The sequence below is a fragment of the Silurus aristotelis genome (genome assembly GCF_946808225.1).
Source record: "Silurus aristotelis genome assembly, chromosome: 1".
NCBI classification, from domain to species: domain Eukaryota; kingdom Metazoa; phylum Chordata; class Actinopteri; order Siluriformes; family Siluridae; genus Silurus; species Silurus aristotelis.
The window spans coordinates 17,957,276-17,980,508 of NC_139574.1; the positions used below are offsets into that span (position 1 = coordinate 17,957,276).

Genomic DNA, 23,233 nt, shown 5'->3' on the forward strand with positions numbered 1-23,233 from the left:
TTTTCACATCCTTTTATTGGAATGGTCAAACTCGCAACCCACGTCTGATGCATACTGCACAAGCTGAAAATGTATTTGTGTGGATTTAATAGCTCTTTTTTTATTTCATAATGGTTGACAGAGGAAAAGAAATTGAATTATTTGCTTATATACTTGCAAGGCCATGTACAAGACGGACCTTTCAAGGAACTCTGGAGATCGTAGGGAAAGGTCGGCCAAAACAGTTCAAAACAGTTGTTAAGCTTTTTTATGAACCACTAATACTTTTGTTTTCTTTCTTTTATAACTTGCACAAAAACACACAATTTTCTTAATTTTAAAACAGTAATGTACTGAAAAAAATGCACAAAAAACCCCAGTCATTTTATGTGGTTAATATTGATGCTTCTGCTAGACATAATGAATGCAAGTGGTGCTGCTGTGGCTACAGTGAAAGGATACTTTTTAAATTGTGTTCACTGGGTTTCTTGCTTTAGTAATGCCATTATTTCTCACTGTATGAGATACCTGTTTGTGATGCAGCTCTCCATCATACGGCGATTCACGATAGTATTGATGGTTTCAATAACCGCGGCAAGAAAATTATACAATTAAAATGTCGATTGATTCAGGCAGAACACAACTGAAGGCCTAGGTGTGTGAAATACACACAGTCTGGAGAGAGATTCCCTCTTAAAGACGGTGTATAATATGCACAAAATTAGTATGTCTGCAGTATGGTGCACTTTATAGGAATTACTATTTCTCCATTATGGTCACCCTGCAAATACTCACAAACTTATATACACACACCTAAGGGCCATTTGTCATTTCAGCAGTTTTTGGATGAAGGGAGAAAATTTAGGAAACCTGAGAATAAATATACACACACACACACACACACACACACACACTTAGATTTGTTTCTTGAACATGCCATTTCACATTTACTCCCCATTTGCTGTTATAATAATCTCCATTCTTCAAGAAAGATGTTCCACTAGATTTTGGAATGTGCTTTAATTTGTTTTTAACACAAGGGTGTTCGTAAAGCCAGGAACTGATGAAGGGTGAGGAGGCCTGGGGTGCAGTAAGAGTTCCAATTTACCCCAGAGGTGTTCTATATGGTTTGGATCAGAACTCTATAGCAGGCCACTCAAGCTATTCCACTTAAACCCATGTAAAGCATATCTTCATAAAGCTGGCTTTGTACACAAGGGCAGGAACAGGTTGTTATGCTGGAACAGGTTTGGGCCTAATAATTAAAGTGGAAAAAATCTCGGATCATATCCTAAAACATCCGATTGTGTGCTTTCAACTTTGTGGTAACAGTTTGGAGAAAAAGCACATATAGCTGAAAAAGTCAAGTGTCCTAAAGGTTTTGATAATATAGTGAATAAAAGAAAAGGTTCAAAATGCACAGTCAGGAACTTGAACTGTGGTGAAAATGCTACCCACTGTATTACCATGACATTTTTGTAATAAAAGCATATGGACTAATCAGTACAATTGCACAAATGCATTAAAACACACCAAAAATGGCAGCTCCAAACATTTTTAAATCCTGAATGGAATGTTGGATTTTGTTTAATATATCATTCTATTTATAAAAACAAACAAAAAAGAAAACCCTCCAGTTTCTTCTCTTCTACACCTTAAAGCAGATAATCCATTACTGTAAGTATCACCATCATCATAATCACAAAGAATGCTCTGAACTTTCACACTTGCACTAGGATGTTAATTAAATCAGGAAGTCATATCAAATCACCGGATAGGAATGGAAGTAAATAAAAAGGGATCATCTCGGTAAAAAGAATATAAAATGTGTGCATGGTGGTCCTTACTCTAGTTTGAGAGGTATATATTGTAAACGCTTGAGATCTGTTTTCATGAGCTCACAGAAATCCCTTCTTTCACCTGCACACTTGACACTGACAAACAATGATTCTTCAATAACTGAAAATGCCTCTTTATAAACAATGTTCCTCATGTAATTCTCATATGAGTCTTAAATAAACCCTGTATGTTAATAGTATGTAAATTGTGAATAAACCCAGTCTATTGTGGGACAAGGGCCGGTGTAGACACACACCCCTAATAAGTATTTTGGGAGGTGAAGGGGACCAGAGTACTGCACCACTGTGGGGCTGTGCTGTGTACACACTAGGGTTATTATATATTATATATTATTATATATATTTTTACTGAGAAATGAAATGAAAACAAAACTATTTGTAAGCATTTAATTTAGATTTATATGCAACATCTAAACAGAAAAATACTGTCAGTTCCTAAATAAAAATTCATCAGTTCCACAAGCAAAATAAAAAAAAAAATCAAAAGAAGCTTTAAAGCATTGAATAAATTTGTGCTTAAGAAAATAGCAACCTATATTACTTTTATTACATTTAAAATACAATTCCAAATAAAGGAAGGCAAGATATACACAACAATTAGTTTAATCTAAATGATAGAGCTGTACAAGAAAGAGTGTTCTATATATTCTACTGGCCAAAGACATAGAAAATAAAATAAAAGGAGAAACCAAATATTCGAGCTGAAATAATTCCCCAGGCAATCGTTACTCAATATGAAAGGAAAAAAAAAAACTTTATTCATAGTGTGGTATCAAGACTTGGCCTGTTCACTCTGACTTCACATTTATAATTATTCAGAGATTTATGCAGTCCTAACTTTGAAATATGATTTTAATATTGTATTGGAATGATTAGCCCCATGTAGTAAAAATGAATTAAAACAGCAAATATTGTAGTTACATTTTTTAAAATAAAAATTAAGATGGGAAATGCGCAAAGAATAAAACTAAAAAACTAAAATAAAGGAACTGGTCATCTTTCCCCTCTTCCTCTTTCTAACAATAAGCTGCAAAAGAAAGAAAAATATAAGCAAGAGAGACATAAATAAACCTGTCCATTTCACACAGATGTAACAATGCGTCATAAAACCTTGTGCTTTACAGTTTCTAAGGAATACATTTAAAAGATTCAGCCTAAGAGAAAATTACAACACTATACACACATACACAAATATTCCTGTTTGTCCATGCAAAGTCAATCTGTACACAACTCTGCTCACCATCAGAATCTAACAATTATTTATTATCATTTCTTAATACTATTATTTGTTATGGTTTAAACATTTCCCTAAAAGGAAAGAAAATGAATATGTAAGTATAACGGTCACTTCTTGACCTTTCTTTTCCCCTTCTGAGGGCAGACCCCTGCTGCTAAAGGGGATCTCAATTCCTGAGAGATGCTCTCCTAATGGCACAAACGCTGGACATCCATTTTTGAGGCTCATTCATTAGTGGCACATGTCTGTCTCCCTCCAACATCAGGGGGAGATACTGGATTGTTCAGTTCTTAGTCGTCCTGTCCGTCATATTTACACAAGGGCAGACAATTGAGAAAATTGTTTATCGTTTGTTCCAGGTATCTGTACAGTACATTCACTGAAGGGCGGCTCGCCAGGGAGGACAAATGCCCTGTAACTCCTTTACCACACACACACACACACACACACACACACACACACACACACACACACACACACACACACACACACACACACACACACACACACACACACACACACACACACACACACACACACACACACACACACACACACACACACACACACACAGTCCCTGTCACCAGTGTTCAAGTGCTTTATGTTCCAAGGTGTGGAAGATGTTATGGACGATGAAACCTAGAAAGAAAAAAAATAAATAAACAACAAAAGATATTTGACAAACTGTACACTTCTGCACCAGGCCTAAATGTCAGAATATTAAGCTTTTAATGGTCTTAATGACAAATAATTGGTCCGGAAATTAACAGGAATAATAAAATAAATAAATAAATAAATAAATACTCCTGAAACTTCATGTGCCATTAAATCATTTTGCTGTAGTGAACTGATATATACACTACATGGAAAAAAGTAGTGGGACACCTGACCTTTCCTGCCATATGTGGTTCTTCTCCAAACTGTTACCACAAAGCTGGAGGCACACAACTGTATAGGACGTGTTTGGATGCGGTATAATACAATTTTGCGCTCACTTGAACTTGAAAACCCAAACCTGTTCCAGCATGGCAAATCCTTTTGTGCAAAGCGAGTTCCATTAGGATATGATTTACACTGTTTGGGTTGAAAGTGGCGTGATAGAGTGATCTTGAGTGGCGTGATGGAGTTCAACCCTACTGAACACCTTCGGGATTAATTAAAATACTGACTGCACCCCCAGACCTCCTCACTTTACATCAGTACCCGACTTGACTAACATTCTGGTGGCTAAATAACAAATGTACCGAAGCACACTCAAAAATCTAGTAGAACACACACACACACACACACACACACACACACACACACACACACACACACACACACACACACACACACACACACACACACACACACACACACACACACACACACACACACACACACACGTCGGTGCTATTCAACTGTATAACTAGATTAACAGGGACCAACACTCTTTCTGTAAAAATGCTGTTTGCCAACGAAGCTTCAAAATTTTAAACCCATACCAAGTTACCAAGTCATTTTATCTAATTCCTGTTAATTTCCTGACCAAAGATTTGTTGTTATTGTGGCATTTTGGGCTATTGTGGCTTGGCCCATTTCTATTGCCCGGGACACTAGTTTAAATAGATAAACAACAATATAAACAATATCCTATATTGTTTACCTTGTATACATTCTACTTTCTTCATGTACTTCCATCTCAGAGCTTTTGAACTCATTGAGCTCTTTTCGTATTGCAGCCTGGGACAAGAGAAGTAAGAATGTGAGCAATTGAAACAGTGGTGGCAACGGAACATCAGAAGCAGCCATTAACTTGTGGGTTTACCTTGTCTGCAGGTGTGAGTTTGGTCCAGGGTTTGTCAGCACGGCGGTCGTAGTCTTGAGCGTGCGTGACCTCCACATACTCGTGGAAGCGCAGGATCTTTCTGGCCTGTAACTCAGCAACTGTTGGCCTCTGACTCAACTAAAAAGGGGGAATAATGAGAATCACTTTCTGAAAACACAAAAGGTTACTGTGATCCCTCATATTTGACAAACTATTCAACAGAAAGTGAGTTGGTATAAATAAAGTTTAGGATGAAAACTGGTGTAAGAATTTACTGGAAGGAAGGAAACATGGGTTTACATTATTTAGGGCTCATTTAACATGTAACGTAATTATCTGAGATGCCCGAAGGGGTGTGATGAGCTCTTGCTGGTTTGTTTTTGAGTGTGAATAAAAAAATAAAAAGGTATTAAGTAAAAAAAAAAAACTTAACTTAGAAATGAGTTTATTAGAGGGACAGCACATGTAGGATGTTTTGGTGACAAGGTGAGGTTGAGCTGGTTTGGACATGTGCAGAGAAGGGACACGAATTATATTGGTAGAAAAATGCTGAAGATGGAGCCACCAGGTAGGAGGAAAAGAGGAAGGCCAAGGAGGAGGTTCATGGATGTGGTGAGGGAAGACATGCAGGTAGTTGGTGTGAAAGAGACAGATGTAGAGGACAGGGTGGTATGGAGACGGATGATCCGCTGTGGCGACCCCTAATGGGAGCAGCCGAAAGAAGAAGAAGAAGAAGAAGAAGTAAAAAAAAAAAAAAAAAAAGAAAAAAAAAAATTCTGGTTCATGCTTAATAAAAAGTGAGAAAATGAAACTTTATCCCAAAGAAGAGTCACAATTTTTCATTCTGATTCCACAGGCATTTGGTTTTTCTATAACAGCCCAGGTTTAACAAGAATGCCAGCTGCAAGGGAAATCACAAGTTAATATGAATGCACACAGTGGAATATGTTGTGTGCTGTGACAGTCATTGCTACGGTTGAAGTCTGTCTAAAGAGAGTGATTATGTCATAAAGACATGTATGTAAAGCTGTTGATTTTCAGGTCTCCGGACATTGCTGCATTTTTCTTTAATTAGAGAAATAAATTCTCATCAGGAATTGTCTTAACAATATTAGAAAAGGATATGTACAACATGAGTTACTTTCACAAATAAATTGCTGGGGAACAAAACACTTTCAGTTACTTGGGGCCACTTGGACTTGGGGCCACGATACATCATCCAATCATTAAATATTTTTTTTATAACATCCTGCCACATTGCGTTTCATTTCTACTCTTTCTGCATTGCGTTAAAGCAATTGCTGTGGTTCATAATACATACGGAATCCACCAATCTGTGCGTAAGGACATAATAAAAGCCATCGATTTAAACCGAAACACATTTGCTGAATTTGTACCTTTCTGGTGAGCCTGCGTTTGATCTCCCGGACTTCTGCCTGTCGATCCGCTTCGTTTTTGGCTGGATACAGAGATGAGAGGTCATTTTTAAGTCATCATTATTTACATACCACATTTAAGAATTTTCAGCAAGCAGTACAGCAGCACAGCTTTGCATCATAAAATGATAGGAGTAAAGAATGCACTGCATGTATTTTCCTTTTGTTGTTTGTTACATTTAATTAAAAAAAAGGAATGCTATATAGAGTCCTACGCAATAAAGGGAAATAAAGAAACTGCTTACGCTGCAGAATGTTTCTCTGTTCCAGCTCCTCAGCAGTAGGCCTCTGGCTCAGCCGCCTAAAGATACACACACATTACCTTAAAGTTATTTAATGTGACGGTTATTGTCTTTCTTACTTTGTGTATCATTGAGGAACCAGCATTAAGATTCTCACCACTTACAGCTAGTTAGTAATATGTGTGTGTGTGTGTGTGTGTGGTAAAGAGTGAGCATGAGGACCATTACCGTGTAAGTGCCGAGCCAATTTGTGTACGGATGGCCTCCCACTGCTCTTTGCTCTGCCATGACAGACCTGTGTACTCCATTCTGTTCTGCCTCTCAGGAATTTGTCTGTCTGGGGCTGAGGGCCGACTGCTCAGCTTCAAGGCCAAAGTGTCCTTCCTTCTCACCCTGCTGGCCAGACTACCTGCACATGTGCATAGACACTCCCACAGTTAAAAGCAGGTCACCACAATTTCTAAATTCTATAGATGCATGTGCAAAATAACACACTATGGGCAGTTTAAATAGCGCATTAAAAGCTTAGGTGACATACTCGGTGGGCTGTCATCCTCTTCATCTGATTCCTCCTCTTTGTAAAGCACAGGGCCATCTGAATCACTCTCATCAGCCTGCTGATCTTCCTCTCTTTCCTCGTCCTCACTGCTGTCTGATCCCTCGGGCATGATTCGAATATTTACATCCCCTACTAGGCACCTACGGCTGCGAGGCTCCATGTCTGGCTGCATTTGAGGGTGAGGGAGGTGTTCAGGTGGTGGCTCGTCTTCATCCTCCTCCTCCTCCTCCTCCTCTTCATCTTCTTCCTCCTCTTCCTCCTCGTCTTCATCAGAGTAGTCATCTTCAGTCCTGAGAGATGGATAGATAGATAGATGGATATAAATAAATACTTGTGGCATGAACGAGACTTTAAAATATTGATCAGGTTTAAAAAACTTACATCAAGTCATTTATAATGGTCACTTATGCATTATTCAGATACCATTACTTAATTCTGCTGTCTGTATAATCTGATTGGACAGTAGTCCAGCTTCAAGACATTTTAGAAGGAATATCCAGTGTCAGCACTTTGAAAGGAAGGTAAAGCTAGAAGAAGGTCTTCTGGCCTGGTTATATATCTTAAAGATGGAGGGGTTTGTGATTTCAAAATAACCTTAGTAAGTGCTTATAGCTGCTTTATTGTATGTTATAAAATGAGAAACGATTATCCATTGTTAATGAATCAAGTGTATGCCATATGTTAATAAATACAGATTTAAGACTTTGAGAAAAGGTATAAGTAAAATAAAACTCCAAGGCATACTGTTAGAGTAAAACAAATCAATTTTGTCAAGTTGCATCCCATAACCCACCTCCCATTGTTCCTAAATTCCTCAATCAACACATTCATACAAGGTTTCTCTAATAGACACAAAGTAGTCAAATAAACACTGCTATTGTTGGATACACACATTTTTAAAGGCTGGATGGTGACCGGCAGCGGGCGAGATTCTTGGTATTCTGGAGGAGTTTCAAACAGGAGTGTGTGGGCACGGTGTGAAGCATCCAGGTGAGGGAAGGCAGCTCCGGGGCTGATCAGGGCCCGCTGGATCATGATGTGCAGCGGTACGGGGGCTTGACGTGTAGGTAGCTCTTCCTGTGGGCTCGGAGGGTCGAAATGGACAGGTATTGGGTCGGGGAGAGGATGAGGGTATGAGTGTTGGTGGAGTAGCTGATGGGGGTGTCCTCGTGGAGGAGAGGGTGGGATATGTGTGGGGAGAGGTGGGGACGGTGGAGGCGGAGGCAGGGGGAACCCTCCTGGGATGTTTGCCCTGTCCTCCAGAGAGAGTATAGAAGAGATGGGAAGGACGGAGTTCTCAGGTTGGCGCTTTGTAACCGGCGTGGTTCTCTTGGGGGGCATGGGTGGTGATGGTTTAGAGGGAGCTGGGTTGGCACTTCCTACAACCTGTGAGAGTTCAGCTGGAGAGAACAAAGGATAAGTCATGAACAATGGCAATTTTTACAGGTCATTTAAGCACTCGTTTATATCAGCCTGCCACACTGATACAAAATCAAGGTTAGTGCAACATTTGGCATCACCAGTCGTTACAAGGTCTTGCAATTTTGCTCATAACATCAACCACAAATGATGTTTCAGAAGGATACACATGCAATTTGTTACAACTACACAGTATCCTGATATCGCATGCTCAAAAGCACTAACATGAACTACATCCAGTGTTTGTCACATCATGTACATGTCCATGTGGCAGGACAAATCGCACGTTGAACTGCCACCGGTATAGCGCAAGACGAATCTGCTCCATGTACAGATGATCTCAGAGCTGACAAACACACAAAAAGTCACAGCCAGAGAAACCAATCTTAATGGAGTAACTGCATGCACACATTTGAAATCTTTATCACTGATAATCCTGGGGACAGTATTTGAGAGGAACAGGTTTTCAACTTTAGCTGAATTTTTAGCTTAAACTAGATCATCGGATGTGTTTCAGCATGGGGTGCATCCAATTAGATTTATGATGCATCGCTTTTCTGCCAATTGACCAGATCATCCAAATGTTCTGTGTTGCTGACAGGTCAGGTTATGGCAACAGGACTTCCCACAAGGCCATTTAAATTTGTTAACATACCCGTTTACTGCAAATGTAGTTGTTAAAGCATGCATTTTAAGAGAAAGCAGAGAGAGAGTGAGGGGGGAGAAAATATATGCCACTCTAGCCACTCAATGTTAGTCCAGCATCCCAGCCAGAGCTAAGAGCATATGGTGGCAAGGGTGAAGACAATGCCAGCACACATTCAGCAGATGGATATTACATGATTTTTTTGTGTAAAAAAAAAAAAAAAAAAAAAAAAAAAAGGCAGCATTGCTGTGGTTCCAGGGATGGCCTTGCTGTTACCTGAGCGCCCACCTCCTGCCCGACGGCATAAGTACACGGGCAGAGACAGGTAGACATCATAGTCAGCCTCACGCTTCCAGCAGGACCAGTAGAGGGGAAAGGGGTCACCCCCGTGAAGGGTGGAAGCTGACAGGGGTAAGAAACCATCCCAAAGGAATCAAACACCACACATAAATATGACCAAACCCTCCACGGAAACTGTACAGTTTGGCAGTGTGAAGGTTAATAAGTGTAAGCGGTAGCCTGAAATGTGCTGAAGCAAGATAACATTAGCCGAAGAAGGCACCTAATTAAGGAAAGTGGGTCACACAGCTGTAATAAAGTTACAGCAATGAGGAAGCCCACAGGCACCCACAGAAAAGTCTGGGTTCCAACACTCGAGTTCAGCACAGACCACCTTATCTCTCATTAACACACGATGCTTCAGCTGACCAGCAGGAGGCAGTGTGTCAACATGGCCCATACACATCTCAATTGCTCTCAGATATTACTTGAATAAATCGTCAAATCAACGGAATGCAATTAAAGCACAAGAATATACATTTAAAGATTTATTTACATTTTCCCTTGTTTACATTTTGATTTCCTGTGTACCATGCTACTGCGTTGTTAAAAACGATTTTTACTTCAGTGTGTACGAGTTAAATAAGTGGAATGACAAACACACTTGCCCCTGAAAAACCCACACACACATTTTGTCTGACTATTTCACGCAGCTCCATTTGCAGTAGTGCCTCTTTTGATAAGTGATTGAAATAAAAAGGAATAAATAAAAAAGAATGCTTGAATCTAAAGAACCAATTTGCTGCGTTCTAGCAACAAAGAGCATTAGTGTTCTAAGAAGATTCAATTCTCAGATTGAAGGCATGCGCAGGTGACAAGCGTTCGGTAGTTCCGTTACCGCTTACACAATATAAATTATGGACGAGTTATAGGTCAAACTTCGAGGCTCAGAGCATATTTTACAAATGAGACTCTCAACCAAAAATGATCGCCATTTCCCATAACAAACGAAGGACACTTATCCAACATAGTAACAAACAAAAACAACAACTACTGCATCACTGTAGCAGACAGCTGCCTGCCAAGCCTGGAGTCATTAGAGATAATGCTGCACAAGAGGAGAAGGATGCCAAGGAAGAAATGTTCTTGAGACTCACTTAAAATACTTTCCTTCACATGAAAATCCTTAAACATGCTGAGACAAAGATAAATGTGTTTCTTATTCTGACACTCGTACAACAAGAACGAAAGCGTGCGACATCTGCTTTTTGGGGTCGTGTGGAAAAAAAAAGAAGCAGAAAGCAGGAAGCAGGAGGAAACACTCACCCAGCATGGCAGCGTTGGTGGTGCGGTTGATTGGTTTGGGTGGAGGGAGAGGGGGCTGCCGAGCAAGCTGTGTTGGCACTGGTCCTTGGGCGGAGGACTGGGTGGAGGAGGATGCCAGGGGCATGTTGGACACAGCAGGTGAGGCAGTCCGCATGGTCTTTGCGGCTGTGTTGGAGACGGAAGACGACGGAGAGTTGGAGCAGACCGAGGACGAGGAGAATGAGGTTGCAGGGGTGTGGACGGGTGTGTGGGGCAAGGCCTCAGTGCCAGGCTCTGTGGTGGAACTCATCAGCCATTTGGGGGCCATGATGGTCTGCTTTGGGGGCAGAGGCTCACGCAGGGTGTCCCTCAGAGCCTCGGGATCATAGTGACTGCTGTCTGATTCTGTAAGGAATACAAAATTAAAACATTTAACAAAGTTTTAAACATTTCTAGTAGCTGAACCTCAGTGTGGTTAAGGTTTAGTGGTTAATGCAGAGTGGTTAAGGCTAAGTACTCCGTAACATTTAAAATGACCTTCAATTTTAAACACACACACCGCTAAGAATTTGACTTATCTTTCTTATCGGGTTATTTGAGCTGTGTTACAAGTTGTATCATTATTCCCTTTGTATGTTTCTTAATCAGCTCATCGACCGCCTTGGGAGATAAACAGGTCGCCATAATTACCCCTCTGTCTCTCTCTCTCTATCACCCCCTCCCACGTTATCCTCCACATTATTCTTCAAAGCTGGCCTTTTAAATGCTGGGTTATTTACAGCCATTTTATCACAAGAAGACACAGACAGCACAAAGAGGTGCATCCAGTTTAGACATATGCAGCAAAACAAAAATGCAGCTTCTCTCTTTGGATCTGTGAACAATGCTTTGATTCATTCTGGAAGAAGAATTAAAGAACAAGAAAATAAAAAATAATGAAAGTTATCAGTTCATACTTAAATAGGATTCATAAAAATATTTGAAAACCACTACTTATTATTTCTAGGTGTTGAAGTAAATAAAGGAGCACCCGAATAAACAAAGATTATAAACAAAAAGGCCACTGCAGTATTTTTTAGCATGGACAGAGTCAACCTGGAAATATAAGCATCTAATTTACATGCTCAAATCTCAGGTTAAAAAGATAATAAAAATCTCATCAGCGCATGCAGAAAAATGTTGGGTGATTAAAACACTCTTACTTTGCAGCACATGGAAAATCTTAAGGCCCTTTTTTTTTTTTTTTGTAAATTTTTTTTTTTTTTGCCGTCCTCCTTACAGTCACCTACTTGCTATATTTAAAAAGCACATAGTGACTCATGTGATCTGTACTTCAGGCACTAACAGCAATCTTTCAATCTAACATCTTCTCTCCAATATCCACCCAGGACACTCTGAGGCATATCCAGGTTAATCAAATACATTTTAGTCCAATAAAAAAAAAGAAAAAGAAAATAAAATAAAAGGAAAAAAACTATTTTAAAGGCAATTTTTTTTTAAACAATTTTTCACATATTTTTTTATTTTTATTTTAAAATGACAGACCAGTAATATTGGTAAAATGCAAATTCTCCCCCACGAGTGGTTTGTGGTCATTCTAAAGAAATGACAGTGGGGTATTTAATGGAAAAGCGAGAGCAAAGCTGAGCTATCCCTCTCCTTGTTCCTAAATAAGAATCTTAGCTAGAGCAGGACCCAAGGGAGAAGTGCCATTCTACACTTCGGCATGGCCATGAGAAGAGAGAAGAGGAGGAAACCCTGGTTAGCATGAGCAGAGAGGAGGAAATCAAAGAGTTAGAGGGAGAAAGAGAAAGTTGACCTGTCTCACCTCTCCTTCCTCTGCCCTCCTCAGCAGATGAGTGGCGGGGGAGGCTGGGCTTCCAATCAACCTCAGGGCGAGTTCTTCTGCCATCCTCAGATGGGGCTTTGATCAGAGCAGGCTTCCTCTCTGTATCTGTGTGCATTCTGCCTCCATGTTTTATTTCCTCTACCTGCCAGCCCACACTCGACTTCCACTCGTCTATTGCAGCCCTTCCACCTCGCCAACCCTCATCCTGGCTAGTCAGTGCACGGCAATCTGCATCAGGGTCACGAAACCTGCGCTCTGGATTCAACCTGAATTGTAGATCGTGTGTAGGCCGAAAAGTCTCAATTCCCCGACTTCCACTTCCCCCTGTACCCCCTACAGGCAGCGTGTGGCCATTCTTTACATATGGGGGCTTGGAACCATGAGCCTCGTCTGCCCCTGCAACAATACATAAAAAATATGGGCAAATTTAGCTTGAGGGAAAGAAATCATAATGCAGCCTCATAAAACATAATACTTCAAAAAAAATGTATATATCTAGATTTCTTGTTTTAAACCAGACAGGAGAAAATCAGAGCAAGTTTTCTAAGATACAAATAAGCCAGAGGCGGTGAACAAGAGCAGGTTGCTTGTTTATTGCGATTTGAACGTCTAGATAAATGGGCCTCCGCAGCAGTGAGTGCATGACTTTCAAAGCTTTTTGCTACAGGGCACAATTTGCTCCATTTTTCCTCAACTGAAGACAAACAATATGTAATTTCTCTCCTCAAAATATAAAGTTACACCTTCAAACACCTGTAAAATTAAACAGGCTCGCTTCATCTGTCTAAGGAGCTGCTGCATTTGTGCCCTAAAGAACAGTGGCATGGTAACAGACCACCTTCCTGAACTGTTTCTGTGTCCCACTCTGACTGACAGACACGGAATGATGTATTATGTATTTATATATAAATCAGGTACATGTATAGAATACATACAGGGACACTCCTAATAATGTTGAATACCATCTATATATTCAATATCAATCCTTTAAAATTCACAAAAGGACCCATAACACACACACACACACACACACACACACACACACACACACACACACACACACACACACACACACACACACACACACACACACACACACACACACATGCACACACACACATGCACACACAGGCTACCATTGTCAGGAATCTCCTTCAGAACTCCCTGCTCTATCAGCTCCTCCCGTGGTCTTCTCATCGACATCTTTCTTTCCAAAACTGTTGGGGTAAAATACAGCACACACAAGCCCACCGAATAAAACAATGAACTACAATACATAGGGATATGCAATCTCACTGTAATCATAGCATTGGTCTAATGTTAATGTAAACCCAAGCGGCAGCCTTTGCAGGCTCTATGTTTGTGAAGAGAAAAAAATAACTTCGGAATAGAGCTGATTAGGTTGGCTGTATGCACAACATTCATGTTCTCTGCTCTGATTAAACGCACCCTACTTCACCCAAGTAATGTGTAAATTCAGTGGATTACTGCGTTTCTTTATGGTCACAAAAACAAGCCCTATGCAATATGAAAAAAGCAAGATTCAGAGAACTATCGAGCCATATGTTGGTTAAGTGTTAATAACAGTAAAGAAGAAATCCTCAGAAAACGGTTTCATTCGTATCTTCAAGGTAACAGACAGAAAGCAGAGTTGTATGTGATTCTAAATACTTGAAGGCAATATTAACTAAGCACCTTCTGAAGTTTCCTGAAACTTCTCACTGCTCTTCTTCTTCCTCCACTTCCAAGGTTTGAAGATCTTGCCCAGCGTAGAGAACTTGCCCTTGCGCTTGGGGGGAGGAGTGCTGTCGCCTCCTTCGCTCCCTGTGCTATTTTGCTGGTGGCTGCTTTCATCATCTGAAAAGAAGGTGAAAGAGCAGAGATGGTTAAAATCAAAGCTGGACCACTAAACAGGTAAACACTCTTTAAGGGCACATAAGAGACTCTGACAGAAGATGTGAAAGAAAGGCTTTAACCGGATAAGTCACAGTAAACAGCACATATAAAAAAAAGTGTACAGGAACAGAAATGGACACTAAGCGCTGGATGTGTACGCACTCGTGCAGGAACACGTTTGTCTTACTTTCCTTGTGGGGACCTTTCATTAACATAACTATTAATGTTATGTCTCCACCTAATCCAACCCTAATTGTAACCATAGTAACCGACTGGAGAACCTTTCAGCACTATGTTTTTGAAAAATAAAAAAAAGGTTATGGAGAAGAAAAGGTTTTGTGTGTGTGTGTGTGTGTGTGTGTGTGTGTGTGTGTGTGTGTGTGTGTTGGGGGGGGGGGGGGGTTGTCAGCTAAATATCCCTACTAGGTCGATAATTTCAGATATTTCTATAATTGTGCAGACATTTGGTGCCTACCAAGATATAAAAATACGGCCACACTCATACTTAGCTTTAGTAAGTTTCAAACAAAGCCGAAGATGGTTGTCAGAAAAACTGTTGTTCTAAACTTCAAGGCAGTGTTTTAAACATGGTTGTTGTTTAAACACAGCAATGTTTCCTGGCAGCTGTAGTTGGAGGCAAACAGCCCCCTGCACAGAGCCTCAGTCATTTGACCACTAGCTGCTACTTCACTACTCCAAGAACTCGCATTCCTCCCGCTGATAGAACTGTCAACAGGTTCACGCACATTCAAATCACACACGCATACCAATCATCCTGTAAAATACATTCTGTGTGGAATGTTTATGATAGGACTGGATTAAAGAAATACAACATACTTTTAATGCTTATTAAAGTATGCTCTATGCTATGTACCGCCCAGAGAGAGATAGGAAAACCGATTAGCATTGACTGCTTACCTATTTAGTTTAGTATAATAATAATTTTTGCAAACAATTAAACATTTCTCCTCATCCATTACATGTGATCGGTATATCAATGTTTGGTTCTGGACAGTTGCATCTTCAGTTTTGCATCACTGTAGTCAACACATTTCTAATAAATATAATCCTAAAACCATCATCCTCCAAAAGTATGTGAATGCCTACATTTCTCTCAAACTGTTGGCAAAAACGTGGGTGCACAATATTGTTTAAAGTCTTTGAATATTGTAGCGCAACAATTTCTATTCAGAAACTGCCTGAATGCTCTTGTGGCTGCATGAGCAAATCCCCTCCACACTCCAAACCTTGTGCATGTATTTGGTTACATTAAATAACATTCAACCTAAAAACAAAATAGGATGTATACAAAGATAAACTATCATGGATAGGCAACATCATTATTTTTTATAATTCACAACTTCTAGTTATCCTGTACAACTGAATAAGATGTTGGACTTCAGATCAGAAGGTCGTAAGTTGCTGGGCCCTTGAGCTAAGCCCTTAACCCTCAACTCCCAAGTTGCTCTGAGTATCTATCATTAAGGGCATGTGCCAAATTTCATAAATGAAAATGCTGACATGCAAGCAAAAGGAGCCTTGCTAACTACACCAGACGAACTACTATAGAGGCACCTGAGTATTGAAGATCCCATTCTAAAACCATGAGCATCGTGTTGATGCTCCTTCGCTGTTATAACCTCCACTCTCCACAGAAGGCATTCTGCTGCGCTGGACTGTGGCTGGGGGAATTTGTGCCGGTTTAGCGATCAGAGTACAAAAGGGTGGGACAGTGATGTTGAGCATAAAAGCCTTGGTGATGTTGGTGTTCAAGTTCATGACAAAAGTATTCAGTGGGGATGAGTTCAGGGCTTTGGACAGGGCAATGGAGATGGTTCACACTTACATTTGTAAACCTTGCTGGAACAGGAGTGTCCAAGTTCCAGTGAATAGAAATTTTAATGCCACAGCAAACAGAAATTGTAGTCAATTGTGTGTTTCAGCTTTGCGACAACAGTTTGGGAAGGACCCACATCTGTGTGTGATGGTCAGGTTTCCAAATACTTTTGGCCACACAGTGATGACCTGCTGCCATGCATCATTAATAAATTGTACATTTTTAAATGCTAATAATAAACTGTTATAGGCTTAAAATGAAATTGGTTGATCTTAACACGAAATATGTCATTTAATATTAGCATTAGCAGTAATTGAACATCCAACCCAATAAACACAGGATGTCCTGGCGACAGTGCTTCTGCTCTGCCTGACGTTCCCACAACATCGCAGGCACATTATCCACCCCAGTGACCAAACGCAAACATCCAGCTCTCTAAACACAGCAAGAAAGGAAACATTATTGGAACGTGGTGTTAAGCAACATGACACATAGTGGACTGATAGACAATGTCATGATCTTGAGGACACCTAGATTTTTATAAATATCAATAAATCAGCAATTTTGGTGCTCTGGAAAAGGCTGTGCTTTGCGATATCCTGCAAAAGGGCACGAGTTTCCAAAGCTGGTTAGTCACCTCTTTCTTTTCAATCTGGCACATTTCAATCTGACTCCACCCAGAATGGCTCAGCTAGGCTATAGTTGAGAGACTGGGAGGACAAAAAAAAAATTTAAATAAAAAAAATAAATAAAACTACTTCTACTATACTTCTAAACTGCTGTAATCTAGCAAACCAGTGTTAATTTATTCATTGATTGAGATTTAAAACACTTTTGTACGTCGTTCCGGATAAGTGCGTCTGCTCAGTGGCGTAAAAGTAAATGTAAAAGCAAAACTCTACAAAAGATAGTCGGTAGTGGTGGCAAAGATGTCTTGTGGGTTTATAAAAAAATAAATAAAAAGGAAACATTACAGTTCAAAATGACTACAGTAAGCTGTAAACCAGCTGGTTAAACACTAGCTATCTAGACAGGAGATGTAAGGATGCTCCAAGCAACACAAGAAGAACCATCATTTCAATCTTCTATTAGTGCTATTTCCAGCAAATCCCTCAGAGTCATACATACGTTGCTAATGGCCGATATAAAACTAGCTGCCCTATCTTCCTGTAATGAAATCCACAGCTAAAAATTAGTAGTGCCCCCATGCCTATTTGCTTCCCAGAATCAAACTACACATTTTAAAAAGACACAAAAACTGAAAGTAGCTTGAATCACAATAGCATTAGAAAGCATTAGAAAACTACCTGGGCTCCAGCTGCCATGTTGAAGGGTGTGGAAGCAGCAGGCCATAAGGAACTAAAGAAAATTCAGCTTGTTTCTTTTCCAGAAGAGGTTTAAAAAAAAATAAATAAATAAAATAAAAAATAAAAGCTGCTAGTGGTGAGAAAGGTCCTTGTGGTGAGAAACTACACTCCTCGGAAGCAGACTTGGAAGAGCTTGTTTATTTTAGATCTGGAGCTCCAGGTCCTCACACAAGGTGGATAGTTTAAGAGATATCTAGAGAAACTCATGCTCAAGATCCACATCACACTGATAAGGCAGCAGTAATGACACATACACTGAACTCATCCTCCAGTACAATGTATTCCAAGTCTACAAGGCAGCCATCCAAATATAAGACAGATACAGTGCTGAGACAAACTAGTCACTGACCAGCCATCCATCACAAAGCGCAGAGAACAAGGCAGAATGAATTCCCAGTCCTTCTGTCTCTGGAAAAGGAACAACCGAGTGCTGCAGTATGCAGCTTGACCAGGCAGTTGGCTGAGTCATTAAGCAGATCGTCTGGACGTATTGAGCACGTAGCTGAGCTGTGCAAGCTCTCTGCTCATGGATAATGGACATTAATGGAGTCAGTATTGCTCACAGCTCTGATCCAAGTGTGCAAGTGTAAGCAGATCAGGCAGACCCAGATGCAGATGGTACAGCTCTTTGATAAAGGTGTCCGTGGCGAGGTGTGAGCCGACTTCATATCCTGCGCAATGTGTGCTAAAAGCTGAGGGAGTCTGAGAGGGTTCAGAAAGGGTGGGAAGCCTGGGAAACAGAGGGAGGAAATGACACTCCACCCTGATCCTGAAAGAGGCAGGTGGGTGGGGGCATATACAGATGACCCCCACCCACTCTCCATACCAGTATGAACTGGAAAACAGTAAAACAAGAGGGGGAAAAAATTTAATAAAATAAAACCCCCCACATCAGCAGAGGAGTAATTTACTCCGTGCACATCTGTGCTAATGGGCAGGGAGAACATTAGCTGCCGTTGACCAAGTTTACATTCATATATACAGTCATGGGGGAGAAAAAAAAAATAAAAATCAATAAAAATAAAAACGGTACACCCTGTGTGAATGCGATCCTTATCAGATTGTAGAATTGGTTAAATACAACCTAGAAAAGCCATGTGTAGAAAAACTAAGTAAACCTTTACTGCTTACATAGGAATTAAGATGCTAAGTAGCAGTTAAGTGCTGCTAATCAAATGGTCTTCATTAATTAATCATCAGAATGTGAGCACCTTCAGAAAAGCCCAGGTTTTAGCGGTTTCTTGTTCTAGAGCATTCGGGTGTGGGTTAACACAAAGCTAAAGAGGAAATGCATCAGCAATGATCTTATGAGATACAATTGTTGCTGAACCTAAATCTGGAAAGGGTTATAAGGCCATTTTCAAACAATTTTAAAGCCCATCATTACAGAGTGATGATGACATCAAGTGAAAAAACATTAAAGCGCAAAAAAGCAAAGAGTTACATCTCAGGCTCTACACACCTCAGATAGCATGTTAAATGTGAACATTCCTGACCGTACAATTACAAAAGGACTGAACAAATATGATTTGTTTGGAAGGGCTGCCAGAAGAAAGCCTCTTTTCTCTAAAAAAAACAAAAAAACATGGCATCACAGCTTACGTTGGCAAATTTGTATGTGAACAAATCACAAACATTTTGTAAAAATGTCCTTTACACAGACGAGACCAAAATAGACATGTTTGGCGATAATGCATAGTGCCTCTTTTGGCGACAATCAAACACAGAATAACGGCACTAATTACTCATTAGCAACTGTCAAGCATGGTTGTGGGAGGGAGATTTGGGCTTGTTTTGCAGCCACAGGACCTGAGCAACTTGCAGTCATTGAGTCAACTATGAGCTCCTCTGCATATCAAAGTATTCTAAAGTCAGATGTGAGGTCAACCGGCCAACAGTCGTGCAACAGGTCAATGATTCCAAGCACACAAGCAAAATCAACAATAGAATGGCTGAAAAAGAAAATAATTAAGGTGTTACAAAAACCCAGTCAAAGTCCAGACCTAAAACTGAATGAAAGGCTGTGGCAAGACCTTAAGAGAACTGTGCATAAACAAATGCCTGCAAACCTCAATGCACTGAAGCAATCTTATAAAGAAGAGCAGGCAAAATTTCCTCCACAATAATGGGAGACCGATAAAGTCATGCAGAACATAACAGAAGTTATTGCCGTTAAAATATGGCGCTAAAAGAAACGGAATCTTATTAAATCTTAAGTTTTTCCACACATGGATTTTCTTTTATAAAATAAATGACATGGTGTGATGCGTGTTTATCTAAGGTTGTATTTTTCAATTGTAACAATAAGAACCCGAGTTTTTTTATAATCTTTTTATAATTGGGTAAACCCATAGAATTCTAAGAGGGTGTAACTTTCTTTTTCACATGATTGTAGCTTACATAAATGCTCATACAGAAACTGAGTTATCACAACCACCCAGAAAACCACTGGAACTGTGGCAATTATATTTCAATACAAAAACGATATGCAATACATCAACCAGAAAACAATCCAAATATTCGATACTGTATCTTCTACTACTACATCCTCTACTGTCTACAGATTGAATGGGGAAACCAGCTTTCTGCCCCACTGTTCCAGCAAGAGTCTATCAATTTCTTTCCAGAAAGCTATTGAGTATATAGAGCTATGACCAATACAATAATGTCCCTTTAAATCAGCCGGCAGGATTGAACTCTTAGATTTACTGTCTTTTTCCCTCCCATTAGTTTCTTGCAAATTCTGGGGAAAATGAACTGATTGTCAGATTTTTACAGTTGATCAACTTGAGCAGCCTGTATGCTGTTCATGAATTACATGTTCATGGAACAGCATGTGTAAAGCTTCTGAAGGTTTGGAACCCCAGAGTCTCCTACCCGAGAATTATTAATGGTGCTAGATGGAGGTTTTGTGTGCGGAGCAACATATGTAATATGAAATGGCACATTTCCATATGAATGTTCATTTTTTGATCATAAAAAGCAATGACATTTGTTGGAGAGAGTTATTATTTGAGAGGATTAATGCATAAACCAATCATCGCAGAATATAGCCCAGAAAAATAACTCATAAGATTTATGTTAAACTGATTATATTATACATATATTAAAGTGTTAAAGCCATCTAAAGCTTCTGGTGTCCATGGATTGATTCTCAACAGAAGGAAATAAATCACTCAATAATTATTAGAACATTCAGAATAGAAAGCTGCCACTCTAATAAAAAAAAAAAAAACACCAGATTTGTCATGCACGGCTCAGCAGCAATCCAGCTTTAAACAGAACTCTACAAAATAACATTCAGTCAGGCCAGATAACATTTCTCAGCATGATTTCCATTTTCATCTAGAAAAGCCCCCGTCAACTCCCTCCATCAACCACTTCAGAATCTCAGTCTACAATAGAAGGATAAAGCAGGTCATATTTACACATCAATTCAACATGGTATATTATGGCGCTTCATAAAAATCTTCTTTTCTTCACTATATGGGGCTTTTGAATACTACAAATAGCATGAGACAAAAGCTGCTGTGAAACACAGCAAGAGCTTAGCACAATAAAAAAAAAACTAAAAAAAAAAACTAATGCAATGCCATGTCTGTAACAGCATGTGCATGGCCGAGTCACTTAGCATTTATTTATAACCATCACACTGCTGGTATTCAGCACGTAATAAACAGCTGCTCTAAAAAAAAAAAAAAAGAAAAGAAATTGTGGGTTGTGAGTGTCCCAATTCCAAACATTTCGGGTGAACGTTTTGGTGAAGGTTTGATAAAGCCAACAATTTAATTCGAATGAGGTCAATAAGGCTTCAGGGTGATTCAAAGAAAGTTGCAAAAGCATAAACATTGCACTGAGTAACAGCATAATGTCAGTGTAGCATATGTTATCCAAAGACATGAACAACATAAAAGGCATCAGGTTCTGTACAGGCAAAAAGCATTATAGATGCACAACTAAAAGCGTAATGCAGGGATCCAGGACCAGGGCAGAAGGAATCTGGTGCGTATGCTATTCAATTGCATGAACGCAGAGACGATAGCGGTCAGTGGTTTAGAGGAAATTGTGATGCCTGGAGCAGTTTGTATAGTTAAGTAAGTTAAGCTGGTCTGTTGGGAAAACCTGTGAAGAGCAGCAGCACACTCCTCCTGCTCTCCTCTCACTCAACACACCTTCCCCCAACCAGAACAGCACTTCATACAAAACACAGACATTTCATCGTCACAAAATGCTGCTGTCTATTATATAAACGAGCCAAGTGACCTTGAGAACAGCAGCACAGAGCTAATTCAGTGATCACTCTGTAGGCTCTACTGAAAGGTTCAACTCTTGGAAAGGTGACATTTTGCATTCGAAGTAGCCGTAAGTGAATCCAGCATCAACAAGGGCAAACCTGAGGAGAGTCCGCTGACCAAACAAAGGAGCCTGTATTGTGAAATGAAACTTGGCCGTGGCGTTTGGCCCGTCATTTTGGCTGAGCAGAACTTGGCTTCTGAATGATTCCTGTATGCAGAAAAAAAAGACCCCATAGCTGTCTCCAATATTATCATCATCTCTGTTTATATTTAGAAAAGAGATCAGACGACATTGAGATTTTAGCCTTTTCTAGATGAATAAACCGCAGTTTCAGAGGTGTTAGGGAAACATCACAGTCGGTCAGCTCATATAACACAATGCCGTCAAAACGGTCACGAAAATATCTGAACGCTTCTAGGTATCTTTGCCAATAATGTTCCCATCACACATCTACACACTGCCCAAAACCACACACACACACACTATATAACAATGCTTCGATCCACAATGATCTTCACTATTGACCTGAAAATGTCCAAAGCCTGGAGAAAACTAACAATACAGAACCAACAGTGGTTCTAAAGGTTTAGGAATGTTTATTAATGGGGTGTAAAAATGTCTCTGATCACCCAGAAAACCTAAAAAAATTAAAAACAACCATTGTCTTGGGAATGAGATACAAAAACACACCAGTCTGAGAGAAGCATGGCAACTTTAACCTTTTTTTTAAGTAGTTGTGAGTGTGGATTACAAAAACAGTTATTCATTGTGAAATAATATGAATTATTATTATTAGTTCCGAAATTCCAATTTCTAATATCAATGGCATGTTCTGGAGGAAACCACAAAAAAACATTTTTTGTTATCAAATTACTCCTCATAGCCATAAGTGCTTAGTCCTTCTTGTGTTTAAGTGTTTGCTGGTTTTAGTCCCCGTCAGTGCAGTGCTGAGGGCATATCACTGAATTAAAAAAAAAAAAAATGCTTCAATCAGCAGCTTAAACATTATGATCCTGACTGTTGACAGATTTTGTCAAATCACAAATTCATTAACATTCACGTGATCCTCATGACATGGCCAGACAGATTTCAAGGCACACATTCACATTTCAAATTACCCAAGCCCTGTTTTCTGGCCTTCTGCAGATGCTGAATACACATTATTGTAGCTAAACTTCAGACAACATCTGTGGTGTGTATACCACACATGTGACTCA

The 23,233-nt window shown here is 39.8% G+C and overlaps 1 protein-coding gene across 10 annotated transcripts in view; it reads right to left on the minus strand.

Annotated features, from left to right (window-relative positions):
* Positions 1-2,347: 2,347 nt before the first annotated feature.
* Positions 2,348-23,233, minus strand: part of phactr4b (phosphatase and actin regulator 4b) — a 36,150-nt gene continuing 15,264 nt past the window's right edge. For 4 of the 10 annotated variants that reach the window (XM_083545606.1, XM_083545607.1, XM_083545604.1 and 1 more), the window contains 13 exons: positions 14,316-14,477; positions 13,757-13,837; positions 12,600-13,016; positions 10,793-11,176; positions 9,464-9,589; positions 8,015-8,522; positions 7,102-7,412; positions 6,792-6,972; positions 6,567-6,622; positions 6,283-6,344; positions 4,886-5,023; positions 4,724-4,800; positions 2,348-3,714 (listed from right to left, as the gene is read on the minus strand). In XM_083545606.1, the coding sequence (XP_083401732.1) occupies positions 3,699-3,714; positions 4,724-4,800; positions 4,886-5,023; positions 6,283-6,344; positions 6,567-6,622; positions 6,792-6,972; positions 7,102-7,412; positions 8,015-8,522; positions 9,464-9,589; positions 10,793-11,176; positions 12,600-13,016; positions 13,757-13,837; positions 14,316-14,477 (2,519 nt within the window). In that variant the 3' untranslated portion in view covers positions 2,348-3,698. Of the gene's footprint in view, positions 3,715-4,723; positions 4,801-4,885; positions 5,024-6,282; positions 6,345-6,566; positions 6,623-6,791; positions 6,973-7,101; positions 7,413-8,014; positions 8,523-9,463; positions 9,590-10,792; positions 11,177-12,599; positions 13,017-13,756; positions 13,838-14,315; positions 14,478-17,660; positions 18,404-23,233 lie in introns of those variants that run through there. The other 6 variants (XM_083545611.1, XM_083545609.1, XR_014534237.1 and 3 more) reach the window with 5 other exon arrangements.